General features: G+C 49.7%; 1 protein-coding gene across 4 annotated transcripts in view; it reads right to left on the minus strand.

Annotated features, from left to right (window-relative positions):
• Positions 1 to 17,107, minus strand: part of MAPK4 (mitogen-activated protein kinase 4) — a 101,949-nt gene that overhangs the window by 65,036 nt on the left and 19,806 nt on the right. For 3 of the 4 annotated variants that reach the window (XM_011928773.1, XM_011928772.1, XM_011928770.1), the window contains exon 1: positions 1,308 to 2,955. In XM_011928773.1, coding sequence (XP_011784163.1) covers positions 1,308 to 1,853 — 546 coding nt within the window. In that variant the 5' untranslated portion in view covers positions 1,854 to 2,955. Of the gene's footprint in view, positions 1 to 1,307; positions 2,956 to 17,107 lie in introns of those variants that run through there. The other variant, XM_011928771.1, reaches the window with a different exon arrangement.

The raw sequence follows: 17,107 nt of genomic DNA on the forward strand, positions 1-17,107 counted from the left end.
CTGCAGGAGCGGGGCAGAGGACAGGCTCATGGTTAAGGTCGCTAAGTAATTTGTGGCACCAAGGAGCCAGAGCCAGCTAGGCTGATTTGGGGTCTGAAATCTGGGCTGGAGTCCAAGTTCCAGCCAGGGAGGGTAAGATGGGGGGCCCTGCTCCCTGCGCCTTGTGACGCCCTCCACTGCAGCTGTAGCAGGCAGATCAGTGTCCTTCTATGTGGGGTGCTAAGGGAGGGCAGAGGAATGGGGCTCAGGGAGACAGTCAAAGCACCTTCAAGGTCAAAGCCACCCTCCCCTTTCATGACCCACCCCAGCCCCTTGGATGATAATAGACTACTGTACACCTACTCCCAAGGAGATGTTTTATTCTAATAACATTTTTTGTAGCATCAAGATTGGGGCAGGAAGCTGGAAGCCACACTCAGCCCCCAGCTCTGTTGCAGAGTACATGGCAACATGCTCATGCTGAGGGGCTCCGAGGCACCCCTAAAGTGGCAGGAACCTGGGGCAGGGGAAGGAAGGGAATGTTAGAGGACTCCCAGCTTCTGAAGAGAGGAGTGGATCAGGTAAGAGGAGGTCTGGGCCTTTGAGAACAACTCAGTGTGACATTTGTCTCCAGCAGAGTGGCCAGGTCAGCTCTGATCCCTGCAGTTGGTAGAGTATTTAGCACCCACCACGGGGGATCTCAATAGTACAGTCTGCCAGCCATGGCTTTCGCATCACACTGAGAGGCAAGAGTATCATGGGACCCGGGAGAACTGAGTCATTAGCTGAATAAGGTACAGTGGAGGATTAGCTCATCAGATCAATCATTTGTGCCTGCTGTCCACTGACTGAGAGAAATGGACACTGAGTGGGTCAACTTGGATGGGATGAGGGAGATGAGACCAACCAGAGCATGAGGCTCAGAGGGTGGGAAGCCTCAGGGGGTGTCCTCAGCACACAGGAAGGACATGGGATGGCTAAGTGGACAGCAGGGATAAGAGGACGCTAGAGGCAAATTCACCAACCACATAGTTTTCAAGCCATAGAATTTAGGGCTGGAAGAAATTTTAGAGATCATCTAGTCCAGGTTCTGCTGGCACAGCTTAGAGTGATCAAAGCCACATGGCAGAGCCAAGACCAAGAACCAGATCTCTCTCCATGCCTCCAACAACTTTTCAGGCTAATGATCTTCCTAGCACCCTCCAACCTCCCCTGATTGCTAACTCTAGTCCTCTGACTACCGTGGAGCTAGGAATAGCTTGGGAGTGCTGTAAGTATTCTTGGGGATTCTGTGGACCACCGGTATCCGCCATTCCAGCCAGACATACCTTGTGGGAGTAATGCTGATCAACAATCCTTGCCAACCCGAAATCCCCAATCTTGAGCACGAGGTCCTCTGTGCTGATGAAGATGTTGGCGGGCTTCAGGTCCCTGTGCAGCACGTTGGCGGAGTGGATGTACTTGAGCCCGCGGAGCAGCTGGTACATGAACAGCTTGGCATGCTCTTCCGCCAGCGTGCCCTGCTCCAGCAGGCGTGCCAGGTCAGTCTCCATGTACTCCTGGACGATGTAGGCCACGCTGAACTTCAGCAGCTCACCCTGCAGGTCAGTGCCCTTGGGCCCGAGGACCTCGTACACTTTGACGATGTTGTCATGGTCCAGACGCCGAATGATCTTGATCTCTCGGAGTGCATGCTTCATGCTGCGGGCATCGCTCAGGGCAATCTTCTTCACCGCGACCTTCCGGCAGGCCCGGCTGTCCATGGCCGACAGCACCAAACCATTGACACCGAAGCCCAGGGGTTGGAAATCAACAAAGCGCCCACCGAGGTCATACCCGTAGACACTGGCGATGCAGTCACCCTTCTCAGCCATTGTGGGCTCAGTGATCTGGAGCTGCCCAGGTAACACAGGGGCAGTCAGGAAAGGCCAAGTCTCGGCTAGTGGCCTCCCTCGCACACTTCATTCTGTCAAGTCCTACCGCTGAGGGATGCGTTTTCTCCCGGTGAGGTCACTGCCACCAGCTCTCTGGAGACGAGAATGGCATATGGCCACGCTTGCTGAGCTGCACTAGTTGGGGGCTCAGGCTGTTGCCTTAACCTGCACTGGGAGGCCTGTCCACTAATTCCTGTGTTTCCTGAACACGCCTTAAAGCTTAGAATGGCTCATATTTCTTTTTAAATCTGGCATCTTGGAAAGAAAACCGAGTATCATTATCTATGGAATGTCAAGTTTTCTACCATAGTGGACTGCAAAGTAAAAGATGCAGAAACTCTCCCCTTTGAATACTTTGTTACAGGCTGAAATGCAAGAGTTGTTTGCTGAGCTGAACTCCTTTACTTAAGATGCTCCAAAGCTCAGCTGTGTCACAGCCTCTCTCTGTGTTCCAAGCAGTATGCAGGGATCCCATCAATGAATTCTGGAGGCATCCAGGGGCTTCTTTCTACCTCTCCCGTTTCTACCAGCTCACCTTAGATTCCAAAACCTGAGCCGGTCTGGTGAGCACTGGTGAAAAAAGCTGGAGAAACCCAAGCACCTTTCATGAGCTCTACATCAAGTTACGCCCAAGGTTCCAGATGCAGGGGAGCTCAGCTGCCAGGCCGGTATCCTCTGGAGCCTTTGGATATGGGCAGCATCCTCTTTCGCCAGCTCATCCACTCCACCTTGCCCAAGACTGTATTCCACTGCACCCAGAGAGGCTGCAGGAATGTGGCATCTTTCAGACCAAGTCTGCTTCCCTGTCAAAGAGATAACGTTGGGTAAATTTCCATACTCCAGCTTCCAACACCTTCCCACTTGCGTCTTTTGTTAACCAGCCCAAGTGTTATTTGATCTGTCCAGCCAGCTGAAACACTGCTTGCTCAGGGGATTCCGGGCTTTGCACTGCCCAGCCACCCTCCTGCTGTGCGTAGCACTCCCCTGGAAGAGAGAGAAGATGGATTGGTTTGATAAGACCATCAGATGTTGTGCCTCTTATGTCAGTGCCGGCTCCCCCAAGGTTAACATGTGCAAATTACGGGGGAGAAGTATCCCTTCTGACCTTTACAAAATTAATTTGTTTTATGCTTTCCAAACACACACATCAGCCCTAGTTAGGAAGGGTGAGAGTAGAAAGTAACGAGTTGCAGACAGAAAACAAAGGATCGATACTCTTGTTTTGCACTTGGGTTCCTTTTCTTCCTTCTTTTACAAATGTCTTTGAACATTTTAAGAGGCTTTCACAGGGACTGAGATTTAATGACATTTGTATCTCTTGCTTTCCACGTAAGTTGAAGAAGCCCATGTACCAAATTACAAGGAAATAATGTTGCCACCCGTAATAAAAGGACTCTCTTTGCCCAGAAACCAGGGTGCAGAGTTCCCAGTGCTACATCAAGACTGGCATGGTGAGCTGTATTCTTTTTGACAATGGTGACCTCGCTCTTCAAAGCAATGGGTCAAATCTAAATTTCACTGTCCCTGCCCTCTGGTGGCTGTTGACTCAAATTACAGGTATAGAAGCTAAGTGGGGAGAAAAAACCCTGCAAAACTAGAAATGTAAATTCAGATCTCTGAAGTAAGGTAATATAGCGTCTAAGAGACTGGCAGGTTTTCTAAGTTCATAAAGACCACAGACACACAAAGAAAGAACACTGTATCCAACACGAAGGCATGAACCTGGCAGACTGCTGCTTTATTCTCATCATATCGCAGGGCCTCCTGTAGAGATACTTTCCTATCTGAAGTCTGCACAACTCTGCAAAGATAAATGAAGCAAAAACAATAGTCAACTCAATGCTCTGAAATTAAGGGGGCAAATTAGGGGACACAGATGATCTGAAATAGTAAACAATCAGATCCCCTGTAAAGATTTCTAATGAAAAAAATTTGCCAAGGGTCTAGAACATAGTAATTGCTCAACAGATGTTACCTATCGTTGCTGTTTAGTTAAACATTCCCTTATATTTGAATAAGATGTATTCAAGATTCTGATAATTTGTCAGATCTTCGGTAATTCTATTCTGCATGTTTTTACTGGGTCCAGGAACAAAACAACCATAGACTTACAGAATTTCAGATTGGGAAGCAATCTAAGCAAACAAGGCCCGTGGTCGTTATCTGGAGATGGTACTGCCCTCCTCACCTTATTTGACTGGGAGTCACTACTGGTATTTAATGGGCAGGGCCGGATTTGCTAACCATTCTACTGAGCATCCCCACCTCCATGCCCAAATGCCCAGAGCACATCCACTGACATCCACCCCATCCACCCCCAAATGCCAACAGCACTTCCACAGAGAAACATCAATTCTGATTCCAGTTCTCACTTTACAGGTGAGGACACGAAGGCTTGGAGAGCACCAGCTTAGTGCTTTCAGTATAGATAGGGTCAATATCCATCTGATGAATGGATAAATGAATACCATTCACTCTGTTTGAGGATGCCCAGCCACTAAGAGACAGTGCTGGGAGCACCCAGTGAACCAGATTCTATGGCCTGTGCTAGTGAAGTCCACCTGGACACCTAACTCAGGAGAATCAAAGAGCCTCCGCAGCTCCCCATTGTCTCACTCCTCGACTCCTGCTGCCCAAGTCACGTAATGGCAATTACATTGAAGCTTCTCTTTCTCCCCACAAGCCTCATCTGGCTCCCAAGGGCACAGCAAAAAGAGGCAATCGCATATTATTATCTTTTTTGGAAGAGACATGCTTAAGCCTTCTTCCCTTTCCAGCTCCTGCTGGGTTGTAAACAGAGAGAGGAATGAGCACCTAGGCAGAGAGGGGATGACATCACAAGCAAGCTGAATGCAAGATTTGCTTGAGATCAGCTGCAATGCAGATAATCTGCGAATAATTAAGAGGTGCTTTGTTTATTTTTAAAATTCTTTCTCTCTCATGCATGGGAGGGACTGTCCCCCCTGTGTGTGTGTCTCTTTTTCAGTGGTCTTCCCAACATGCTGTCAGCTTTAGGGGGCAAGTACCATGTCAAGGTGGAAAGCCTCGATTCCAGCCACTCCACCTTTCTTGTGGGCCACTAAATAGACTCTTTCCTGCCTGGCTTCTTGCTTGTACCTTCCCAGTTCCTGAAATATTCTCCTGCTTCCCCACCACCCCCATTTGTTGAAATCCTATCATTCAGAATCCAAAGTCTCACTTTTTTCCTAAAGCATCCATCCCGGTTCTCAATGACATATCTCCCTTTTCTAAACTCCTGTGGCACTCGTGTGTATGCTGTGTTTGGCATTTACCATGTATTAGCCTGGGCTGTTATTTACCTTTTTGTACATGTCCATCTCCCAACTAGACTGTAAGCTTCACAAGTAGCTTACAGGGCACAAAGTAGGGCATAGAAAATATCCGTGGACTAGAAGGAGCTGAGTGCCATTCATTATGTCTACAAAGTGGTGATGCCTACATTTCCTAGGGGTCACTGTCCCTTGTGATACTTGCCACGGAAATTGTTCAAAGGGCGCATCTCACAACAAGCCCTAACCACTCAGACCAACTAATATTTCTGAACTTCAATCCTCTTAGTAACATCTTCTGCTTAGATGCTGCCTCTCTAGAGTTTCAGTCCTCTAAACGGGCAGCCTCTTGTCTGACCATTTCTCTGTTCCCATTTGAGTTTATTAGTATGCCTCTCTTCTCAAGCCTCTTCATTTTCTGTTTCTTTCCCCAGTTCCTCTGTAATTTGCATTGTAAACCCTTTGCCTTTCTCACTAGGTGGGCTGATTACAAGGCATCCACCACCTAAGAAGTCTCAGGTTAGTGGTCCATTTCTTGCATGATATGCTGAGAGGTGGGGGCCCATCAGCCATGGGGAGGAGCAGACTGGCATCTGGATGTGTCCACCTGGGCAGGGGAGTGGTTGTGGCAGCTCTTGGTGTGGTGCAGCTTCTCAGGGCAAAGCCCAACCATCCTCAGTTCAAAGGTGGTGGTTCAGAACTGCTCCGAACCACAGGTGTGATTTCAAAACCAGGGAGGTGGCATTCACGGTCTGGGATGGAAAGGCCACTCGTTCAGTCGTGCTTGAATGACACCCAGCAAGAGGAATGCATGGAACTCTCGCAAGGGCAGCGAAGGTCCCCATGATTCCATGGCTGGGCATTGTAATAAAACACAGGAATAGAAATTTCTACCCTCAGGACTCTGAACAATGGAGTTTCAGCTCTCACTGCTTTCTCACTGACTCTCAGGCAACAGCTTATTTGAGGCCAATTAATTATTCTCTCACTCATCCAGCCTTTTAACGTGTGGAGGCAAACCAGAGACAAGATGGCGTGTGCCAACTGTCCCTTTCTGGGATTCCTGGGGCTCTGGTGTACACATCGGCTTTGGAAAGTCTAAATTTAGACTCACCTCCCTGTCTGCTCAGATCCTCCCAAACCTCATGCTGTCGACTTTCCACAGGAACTATCTCCCCAGTAAGGTGCTGACATTTCACAGACGCTGCTTTCTTCCCCTCTCCCGAACACTCTGAAACTTACAGGAAGCCCTTCTCCTGTGAAACCGCTGTTTCCAGCTGAGCAGGCTACGCACTGCGTGCTTCTAGGTGGCACCTTCACATGGCAGTCAGTCTGACTCCAAGGCTCGTGATCCTAATGAGTCACTGTGGTCTAAGTGAATGGAGTCCTCTAGACCAGGGATGGGCAAACTTTTTCTATAAGGAGCCAGAGAAGAAATATTTTCATGTTTGTAGGACATACAGCCTCCATTGAAACCACTCAAAACAACTTAATTCTGCCTTTATAGCAAAAAAGCAGCCACAGACAATACCTGAACAAAGGAGCATGGCTGCATTTCAATAAAACTTTATTTACAAAACTAGGTGCTGGGCCAGATTAGGCTTGTGGGCTGCAGTTTGTAGACCTCTGCTCTAGACTCCACGGGAACATCCTCTAGCTCATTCACAAGCAGGCCCTGAAGTGTGCTGGGACCCGACCCCTTTTTGGCTCCTCCTGCGCTGCACTGTCTCCTTCCTCTTGGACTCAGTCTTCCTGTTGCCCCTTATGGTGACACGATCCCAGGCCTGGCTGGCCTCCTGGGGAGCTACCCTAGGAGGTGAGGCTTGGTTCAGCTCATTTGCAAATTCTTTCCAAAAGCTACCTAATCTGCCCTAAAGGTCCCTTCTAGTTCTGCAATTCTGTGGTATGGCTGATGTGCCTCACTCCGCAACCCCACTTGCATTTTAACAGAAGCCTTCCGGAGAGATGGCAAAGAGGACATGATGAAGATGGTGGAACTGCATGTCCTGAGGGTTTACCAGAGGCCAGTGGATTCACTTGATTATTTCAGTTGGGTCTCACAACATCCCTGTGAGGTTGACATCATTTTCCAGGGAGCTCCAAGAGGGAAGTGATTTTCCCAGTCACCCTCTGGCAGGTGAAGAATCTGGGATGCCAACTCAGGTTGGTCCGAGTCCAGCGCTCACGCTCTAATCACCATAATATGATCTCAGCCCCAGCGAGTGACTTACCACACACCATCTAGGCTCAGTGTGAGTTTTCAGTCCCAGTGAGGGAAAAATGTGAGGTAGGCACACCTTGTGGTATGTCTCAAATTAAAGCAAGAGGCAGCCACCTTTTCAGCCTGTGTTCAACCCAGTATGGAGGCACAGTAACCCCATTCTATGGAAAGAGAAACCCAGAAATAGAATGTTGAAATAATATTAAAAGTGGAGTAAAAAACCCTTGATTTTAAACAACCACACCCCCACCTTCCATCATGTTCTTGACCTTTAACTATGAACCTCAGCCATGCTGGAGCCTGTGGCACAGGGACTGAGCATCCTTGGGACGAGCTGGCTGACTTGCAGGCATCCTGACTAGCACAGCCTGTAGCTGACACTGACTGTGGCCACCTACCCAGGAAATGTTCCTGCTTCCTCCTCACGAACAAACCAGGTCTGGTTCAGCCATCAGGCAGCTGAGCCCACTCAGGAATGACTCCCAGTGGGTCTAAACCAGCGTTTCTCAGCCTCAGCACTGTCAACATTTTGAGCCAGGTGATCCTCAGCAGTGGGACTGTCCTGTGCACGGCTGCATGCTCAGCAGCATCCCTGGCCTCGGCCTCCTGGATGCCAGTCACACCCCCAAGTTGTGACAACTGAAAGTGTCTCCAAACACTGACAACTGTCACCTATGGGGGAGGCACAAAATCACCTCTGGTTGAAAAATCACTTGTCTCAATCAGCAGTTTTCCACAGGGTTGGTGTTGGCATCCGAGCTGGGTGCCTCGGACTCAAGGTCAAGCTGTTGGCCAGGGCTGCAGTCATCTCAAGGCTCAAACAGGGAGGTAGATCTGCTTCCAAGCTCACTCAGGTGATTACACAATGACTCTGGCCTCAGCTTCTGCAGTTCTCTCTGCTTTATGGGACTGTACCATACACTATTGCTGGAAGTTTAACAACTCTGATCCCAACCCACTAAATGCCAATAGCACTCCCTAGTCCCTGGGTTAGACTCACATTTCCCAGAGTCCCAGGAGGCAATGTCATCTCCCAAACCCATCCCTGTTGAGGACCATGAATCTAAACCAACTGTGGTAATACAATTCCCTCTGGGCAGTGATTGCTTTAGGGGTGGTCGTATGATCCTGTTCTGGTCAACAAGCCTAAGGGAAAGTCTGCTGGGGAGTCCTAAGGGAAAAGGTTTCCTTCCCTACTTCCTGTTCGTGGATGCAGGTGTAGAGGAAGTGGTGTTGGTGCTGCAGCATCTGTCTTGAGGCCACATGGGGAGGTGGCAGAGGAGCATGGGACCTTGCTGGCATCGCTGCTGAGCCATGCCTGCAACTACCCACCTCCAGCTTTCTTGCCAAGAGAGACTGTCAAGCCCTACTGCTGTTGAAGACATTTTTGCTTTGGACTTTCACATTTTTTTTTCACTTGAGGCTAAGATGATCTAACTGAGAGTAACTTGCTCAGCACATGGTTGGTCTAAATGGAAAGTCAGGAGAGGTAGAACACATGGCTTCTGACCTCAAGAAGCTTATATTCATATCGGGGGAGTGGAACCACAACAATAATTATGGAAACAGCACAGGAACATTCAGGAGTCAACTGTGTGATCCCTACTGTAAGTGTAGCAGGAAGCGGGCTGAGTCCCATCAGTCAGAGAGGCGCCTGGAGGATGTGGAAGGCAGCTACCCAGATGCCCCAGTGATCCTGGTTTTCAGGCCCTGTGTCATTCCCTCCCCTCAAGTGGGTGCTGGACTCACTGACTCATTTCTAAGGAACAGAATTTGGCAAAAGGAATGGGATGCCACTTCTGAGATCAGGTTATAAAGAGCCTGTAGCTTCCATCTCAGGTAATCACTCTCTCCTGTTCGCTCTTGGGGAAGCTGCTGCTCCTTCTTGAGGCAGCCCTGTGGGAGGATCCCTGTGAGTTCTCAGAAACGGACCTGCCAGCCACCGCGTGAGTGAGCTTGGAGGCAACCCTTCCCTGAGTTGAGCCCTGAGTGGACTACAGCCCCGCCAACAGCCTGATGGACATCTCAGGACACTTCGAGTCAGAGGCACCAACTAAACTGTGCCCAGATTCTTTACTCTCAGGAGCTGCATGGTAATAAATGTTGTCTTTAAGCCAATAAATGTTGGGACATTTGTTATACAGCGATAGCTAACTAATGGAGAGGAAGGACTTGGAGATCTTGACTTTCTAAAATAGAGAAGAGGCCTTGAAAAGTCCTTGTGAGTCTGGGGTCTTGGGTCTCACCTGGCATGGATCTCATTAGATTCCAGAGTCAGAACTGTGGGGAGGAGGGGAACCTTACCTCTCTGTTTTCACTGATGTAACCCAGGGTCCAGGGCAGTGTCTGGCATACAGAGAGGGATTCAATAAATAAATATCAGTGGACACAGGAATGGCTCCATGTTTGCAGTAAGATTCTGGTTATGACAAAGTACAACCCACATGGAAAGATAAATTTAAAAAGCATCCCCGAGGCCCAGAAAAGAAAGCTTTTTAAATCCCTGCAGCCTGAGTAGGGGCTAAAAGCAGGGGTTCAAGGGAGGAGGCCACATAGGCTCCCAAAAGCATAATGACCAGAGGCGTTTCCTCACCAAGGAAAGAACTGCTATGTAATCGCTGATCTTTACCATTGAGACTCAGCTGGGTCTTACTCTCAGAGCTGGCAGCAGGACCCCCAGGAATGAGGAGAAACAACTCTCCCTGGCCTTCTGGCTTTTGAAATTAAGCGCTGCTGCCTCCACCCTGGAGGGGTGCAGGTTGCAGTGGTCATGTGGAGTGACCCGTGCATGCTCAGAAACTCATTTTCCTTTGCAGAAACTCTGATATATGGGCAGATGGCTGCTCCTAATGGTGCCGCCCATGATGCCAACCATGGGCTACATTCTCTATGCCTGTACTTGTCTCATGCCCAGCACCATTCCCAGCCCAGGACCTGGGATGACCCTTCACACACACCAGCCAGCAGGACGCCAACTGACCTGAGCCAAAGCCCAGCTTAGTCTAAAATAAATAGGTCTCAAGCAGAGGAACCACTGACAGGCTCTGCTGCCCATGATGGGCCTCAGGTGAGCCTTCTCCCGCTGGGACATGTGAGCCTGTGGTGACTGCAAATATCTTAAGGTCCCTGGGAGGCAGTGAGGCCACCCACCCTGGGTTGTGTTTCCCTTATACGGTTTTCTAAAGAACACGCCTGTGGGGACACTGCTGAGAAAGAAACAGGAGGGGACCCTGTTGTCTTCACCTCTCTGTGGTGGGGTGGTTAGAGGAAAGAATTGAGGGAGGGAAGAGAAGTTTGCAGAAGGAACATCAGATGCTGGGTGGGGAGTTCCCTCCTCCCCAAAGAGCAGAAACTCCAGGAGCGTTCGGGCTTTGCTCTGTTTTTCCTTTTGAAAATTACGTAACCAGCCAGGGAGAACAAAGCCTTCCCATGCCTCTCAGCGATACTAAAATAGCACGGAGAGAAATTCCGGCTGCCTCATCGGAACTCCAGCTCCACATCAGCAAAGCTGAGGAAGGGGAGCATCTGGGTCCCTGCGTGGGAAGTCTGGGAGCCGGTGGCCACGGGCACAGCACCAGCTGCACAGAGGCCCCTGCCCAGGCTGGAGGCTGAGTCCAGCTTCTGGTCGGCAAGTGTCCAAGGGGGCATGTGCAGCAGGTGTGTAAATCCTTCTGATTTTAACCGACTCCTGCAACATTTGACCCTTGTAGATTCAAGGGGAAACTTCTTTTCTTTTTAAAGGAAGGAGATCTGAGATAGCAGAAGATGGTGGCCTCTTTCAAAATCTAAATCAGTGCAATTATGACTTCAGTGGCTAAATAAGGTGAGGCCCTATTTGGGGCTTGCTTTGTTTGGGCTGTGTTCTGAAGGGAAGTGATCCCAGCCAGGTCTGAGCTTCTCAGAGGCAGAGCCTGCATCTTTATTTCTCCCACACTTGCTTGAGTACTTATTGAATGGTGCCTGCAGGCCACTGTGCCTTCCCTGAATTGGGAGATAACTCTGGGAGCCCACATCTAATAAGCCATCTTGGGAATGCAGAAAGTCCTCTGGCAGCTCAGTGTTCAGACTTGAGTTTTCCTGCCAAATTTTGGGACCCATAAATGGGACCACTTACTTTCTACCTGCAGGGTTAGCCCATGGCAGGGATGCTCAAAGATTCTTGGCTTGTAGCTACAGGAGTCCGTATTATCTTGCTTTCGACCAAAATGGCAAATGTGTGCCATATATATTACTATCACTCCATTTTGTGCCTATGGCAGACATTGATACTCAGTCATGACTCTCTCCTGATGAGCCAGGAGAATCAAAGTCCTTCTAAAACAGCACTCCTGAGAGCCTCTGCCAAGCACCTGGAGCTGGCACTCAGGTGGAGCCTACCTGCATCGGTGGCCTGGACTCTGACCTCACGCTCCCATTGCTAACGGGATCTTTCTTTGTCTCTGGCACCAAGCCCTGCCTTGTTCCCCAGGCACACAGTCCAACTCAGCTAGCATTTACTGAGGGCCTCCTAGGTGCTGGGCATAGTCATACACATTCAACAATGTTTAAGTTGAAGTTTCATTAGTTACACTGTGAGGTAGGTGTAACTATTCTCAGTAGATTAATCAACTCAGCACAGCACATGGTGCACAGTAGGTGCCCTGCAGGTGCCTGTTCTCCTCCACTTCCTTCCATTTTGCAGAGTTGAAATGACTCCCTTCCATTTTGCAGAGAGTTGAAATGACTTCCTCAAGGTCACACCCTAGAAGGTAGAGCCTGGGGTCTAAACTAGGCATGGTTCCAACACCAGTGAACTCTGCCATCTCCCATGGGGCTTCCTGTTAGAGAGCACTCTTGAGCATCCTTGAGTGCTTGCTTCTGTTTTTCTAATTTTCCCAGTTTCTTGGAGAAGGATTTACCTTGCTTCCTTAACTCATCTTGGGAACTGACATCCTTTGTCACTGTCTCTAGCCTCTGATCTCCAGTCTCCCTGAACTCTACTCACCAGCCATAAAAAGTATCTTTCAGCCCATAGATAATGTCACATTTCCCTTGCCTCTGGGCCTTCACACTTGCTGTTCCTTTTGTCAGGAAAACCTGTTCCTTTTGTTAGGGAAACTGCCCCACTTCTCTTCACCTGGTTCAATTTTTTTTTTTTTTTGAGACTAGGGTCTCGCTCTGTCACCCAGGCTAATGTGCAGTGGCTCGATCATAGCTCAGTGCAGCCTCAAACTCCTGGGCTTAAGAGATCCTCCTGCCTTAGCCTCCTGAGTAGCCAGGACTACAGGTGCATGCCACCATGTCCAGCTAGGTTTTTTTCTTTTTTAAGTTTTGTAGACATAGGTTTCATCATGTTACCCAGGCTGGTCTCGAACTCCTGGGCTCAAGCAATCTTCCTGCCTCAACATCCCAAGGTACTGGGATTACAGGTGTAATCCACTCCCAGCCACTAATTCTTATGCATCCTTTAGGTCTAAGTTTAAATGTCCCTTCCTCCAGGAAGCCTTCCCTGATGTCTCTTTTCCCTTCCCAGACTAGCTTATCTGTTCAGGCTGTGTCCCCCTCTTGGCCCTTTTATGTCACTTTTCTCTCTGTTTCAGTTTTAACTGCTGTGTTCGATGTTTGACTGGAAGTGCAGTGAGGGCAGGAACTCCATCATGTGCATCACTCTATTCTCAGCACCTAATTCCTAACCTACTGCATCAATATTAATATCTGAGCAGTGCAAATGCATTCCCAGAAGCTCCACACTCCAGACCATAGTTTACAAATCCAAATTTGTAATACTGACTTCTTTCTACCCGCTGAGGGATACCAACCAGACATGAGAATTTCACAAGTCTTATCTGATTTAAATCCTGGATTCAGTCCCTTTAAATTTCACAGAGTTCTTTACTTCTTTCCACCCAGCCCAGCCTGCCTCTTGCCCAAGTGCACCGGCTCCTTATCCAGCTGACGCATGTGCATGGTTACCTCCTACTATTCCCGGGAGGCTAATCATCTGCAGGGGTTATGCTCAGAGGCAACACGAAATCATTCCTAAAGCAGAAAAAAAGTGATCCCTCTCCCAGCGATTGCATCTCCCTGTTTTCTGGTGACAGAACTTGTATTTTGACAGGTCAGGTCAACAATCCCTGGACCATACGGGGCTGTCAGAGTCCAGGCAAGTCAGGGAGCCAGGAGGCCTGGATTCTGGTCCTACCGCTGCCTGTGAGCACTCCAGCAAGAAGTCTCATCTCTGTGAAGTGGGAATAACCACACTGCCCACTTACTCAAGAGAGAACAATTGGGCTGGCAATACAGATGTGCTTCCAATAATAAGTACAGTCATGACCACAACCCAATGATACCAAAGTGAACAGCACCCATCATGACATTCAGTGGGCTGTAGGGGCTGGAAGTATGACCCCTTCTCCTGCCTTGGGCAAGTCTCAACATGCCTCCAGTAGTAGGGTGGCTTCAACATGAGAAGAGGTGAAACCACTGCACATGTGTTTTGAGTTTCTTTTCTGTGAGAGTTGGGAATGGAGACTGGAGGGGAGCCTCAGGCTGAATTATTTCTATCTTCTCGTCCAGGACACGCAGAGATATCCAGCCCGGGGTGTGGGGTATTAAGGAATGAATCTACAATGAATTGCCAACTGGCTGACCAAATCCATTATGGTGACACCATTCACTCGGTTCTAACTTCCTGACTGCCGCCATGTGTCCGCTGCCCTCTCTGTGAGCGCCTCCTTCACGGAAAGGTTTTGAAACCCGGAAAGTCAGACCCACATGCCACAGAGATCACATCGTAGGGACGTGAGCACTGGAGAGGAAACGTGTGGCTGTCCACTTGCTTTTGTACTTTGCTCCTTGCTCTAGCAGGAGAGATACCAGGGAGTGCATTGGTCTCCTAGGAACAGTGAATCCCCTGCAGGCCCGTAGCACATTCCACACACCCACAACCCTCTTAGTCTTGATGGTCAGGGCCCGTGGGAGGCCATCAGATCACAGTACACGTGGTGAGAGGGAGAGAACTGGTCAGCCTCCAGGTTAAAAGCTCCCTGGAGGGAGATGGCAAGGCATGAGGCTCCACTGCCTGGGTGGGGAGCGGACAAGAAAGCAGTGGAGCTCATGGATCCAGGGAGATGGGCAGTGGGGAACCCACTCTAAGCTCTCAGATGAGGCAAAGAACAGGAGCCTCGACAGGGACCCTGGTTTCCCCAGCAGCACCTGCGTTCCTTGCTGGTTTGGTTTCATGCTGGAAAAGGTGACCATCCAGCCTTCAGGCATTAGTCAGTTCATACTAATTACAGCAGGAACCCAGGCAACTGAAGTCCAGAAAGGGGAAAGGACTCTGCCAAGGTCACTCCTGTTTTTGGGGCAGGCCCATCCCATTTTGGCATTTCTTGGGCATCAGGCTAACCTTACAGGGCATCTTCCGTCAGGTGAGGAAGGGGAACCTGACCCAGCCAGCAAAGGCCCATGCATGGCCAGGATTGGCCATCTGTAAAGAACCAGATCCTCCTCCTCAAATAACTAAGTCATAACTTTCTATCAGGAAAGAAAGAGTCACATATGGACCATGTGGCAGCAGCTACCAGCATTCCAAACCAGAATCCTCTCCCTTCACTAGAACAGAGCTGGAGCCAGGCTGCCCTCAGGGAGCGATGGTAGAAGGGGACTGAGAATTAGCCCTGTCCTGGTAAGGATGTGCAGGGCTGGTGCCTAGTACAGCATTTGGCCTCCACGGGGGCCCAGCCAGTGTTTGCTGGGTGAGAAAATCATCAGTTCATTCTGGTGTGAGATTGGAGAGCCAAGCCCCCTTAAGGCCAGGTACGTAAGATGCCTCTGTTCAGGTGTAACCAAGACAGTGAATGAATCACAGGAATGTGGACAGTCTCATGCCCACATGCATCAGTGGGAAACAAAACACTCAGGATCCTGATGATACGAGCCAGGGTGCAAGCCCAGGCTAGGGGAGCAGGGACAAAGAGGAGGAGCTAGGGAGAGGAAAAGAGGAGAGAGAAAGAAGGGGGGTAGTGGAAGGGGGGCAATGGGTAGAAGGAGGTTGAGTGAGGACCTTACCTCCAGCCCCAGAGGCAGCTGCCTGCCTTCTTTTTGAGTTGCTTGGCCGTCACTAGCACTCAGGACACACAGACGGACTATTCTCACTGCCTGGGAGCCTTGGACATACACATTGATCTAGTCTTCAATGCAGAATATGCTGCAACCTTGACAACAACAGCAGCACCGTAGCTTGACCAATGCAATCCTGCCAGCAGCCAAGAACCCTACAGTTCTCCTTGGTACTGGGAGTTTGGGGCAGGAACTGGTTTAACCTGCACAGTGTAGTTATTTCACTGGGAACCCAGATCGGGGCTGGCACCCCAGCCAACACACTTGGATATCTGGCATGCAGCGGGCTGGGTAGTGACGCACTAAAGCATTCCTTTGCCTCTGCACACTCCAGATAAATGAACCTCAGGGTTTCATGAGTTCTCAAGAACCAGCAGAAACCAGGCTCTGTCTTGTTGCTATGACCTGGGGTCCTTATGTGCTGGGAACAAGAGGAAGTCAATGGGTTTGTGCAGGGGCTGCCTGGGGAAGGTCTCAGCCACCCTGCAGGCTTATGTAGAGTCCTACTTCCAAGCTACCCTTTGGAAGGAAGAGTGCTTGATAGATACTGCCTTTAACCCAATGCATGGGCCAGAGCAATGGGGCTCAGAAAAGTACTTAAGGTACTTATACGCATCATGCACAGAGCTTCCTTAGGGAACAAACATATAGAGGTGAAGGCTGGACAGGGAGAGGTGGGGCTGGATCAGGTCAGCATAGGTGGGAGGAGCTGCCTCTCCTGTGCTGGTCACTTCCCACCTGGAGGAAACCAGCTGAGGCTGTTGTCACCTAGCATGGCAGGAGGGGACAGAACTCTCACCTGTCCAGTGTAAACCTTCTGGGTGGGAGGCAGATTGCTTTTAGAACTAGGCTTTATTATATTGCCAATAAAAAAATCATTTTCTTTTTTCAAGGAGTGATGTCAATTGTTTTTCGTTCTGAATCAGTTTCAGCTGCCTGAATTGCAAATTAGGATCCCAAGTGTGGGTGTGGGTAGACAGAGAGTCTGAGGACACCTCAAGGGGCCTAGCCTCAGAAAGCCTGAAGAGCAACCCAAATGGGTCTCACATGGGACTGAACCGAGGGCCCCTGGGGGGTCAGATCAGTGGGGTTGGGACGGAAGATTGGCACCCAGGGCCTACCACCATTCCTAGGTTTAGTTTTACAAGGCAAGTGTTTCTCTGACATAAAACAAAAAGCAAAACAAATCGCTGACTCGGAGAGTGATCTCTTTTCACCCTGTGGATCATTTTGTCTTTTCTTTGACATAATTGCAGAGAGGCGCAGAGTCCCAGCTTCAACTCTACGCTCACCCAGTCTCCAAGGACCTAAGGTTCCCTCTGCCTTCCTTTGAGCTGTCAGCAAAGGTGGCTGGGAGTAAGGCCTGGGACAGTCTTGCTGACCTCCCCCCATGAGGCCATCTCCTAGGGCAAGCATAGTGAGGGCAGGGGTGAGGCTACAGTAAAGCAGGGAGGTAAAGCCTTGTCATGGCGATACTGCAGCCTTTCCCCTTTCATCCACCCTGCTTTAGGGTAGGTCCTGGACATCTCTAAATACCTAGATTCTACATCATGCCACCTCTAGCTTTTGTCCCCTGCAGCAGC

The sequence above is a fragment of the Colobus angolensis genome, unplaced genomic scaffold (assembly GCF_000951035.1).
Source record: "Colobus angolensis palliatus isolate OR3802 unplaced genomic scaffold, Cang.pa_1.0 Scaffold8, whole genome shotgun sequence".
Classification (NCBI taxonomy): Eukaryota; Metazoa; Chordata; class Mammalia; order Primates; family Cercopithecidae; genus Colobus; species Colobus angolensis.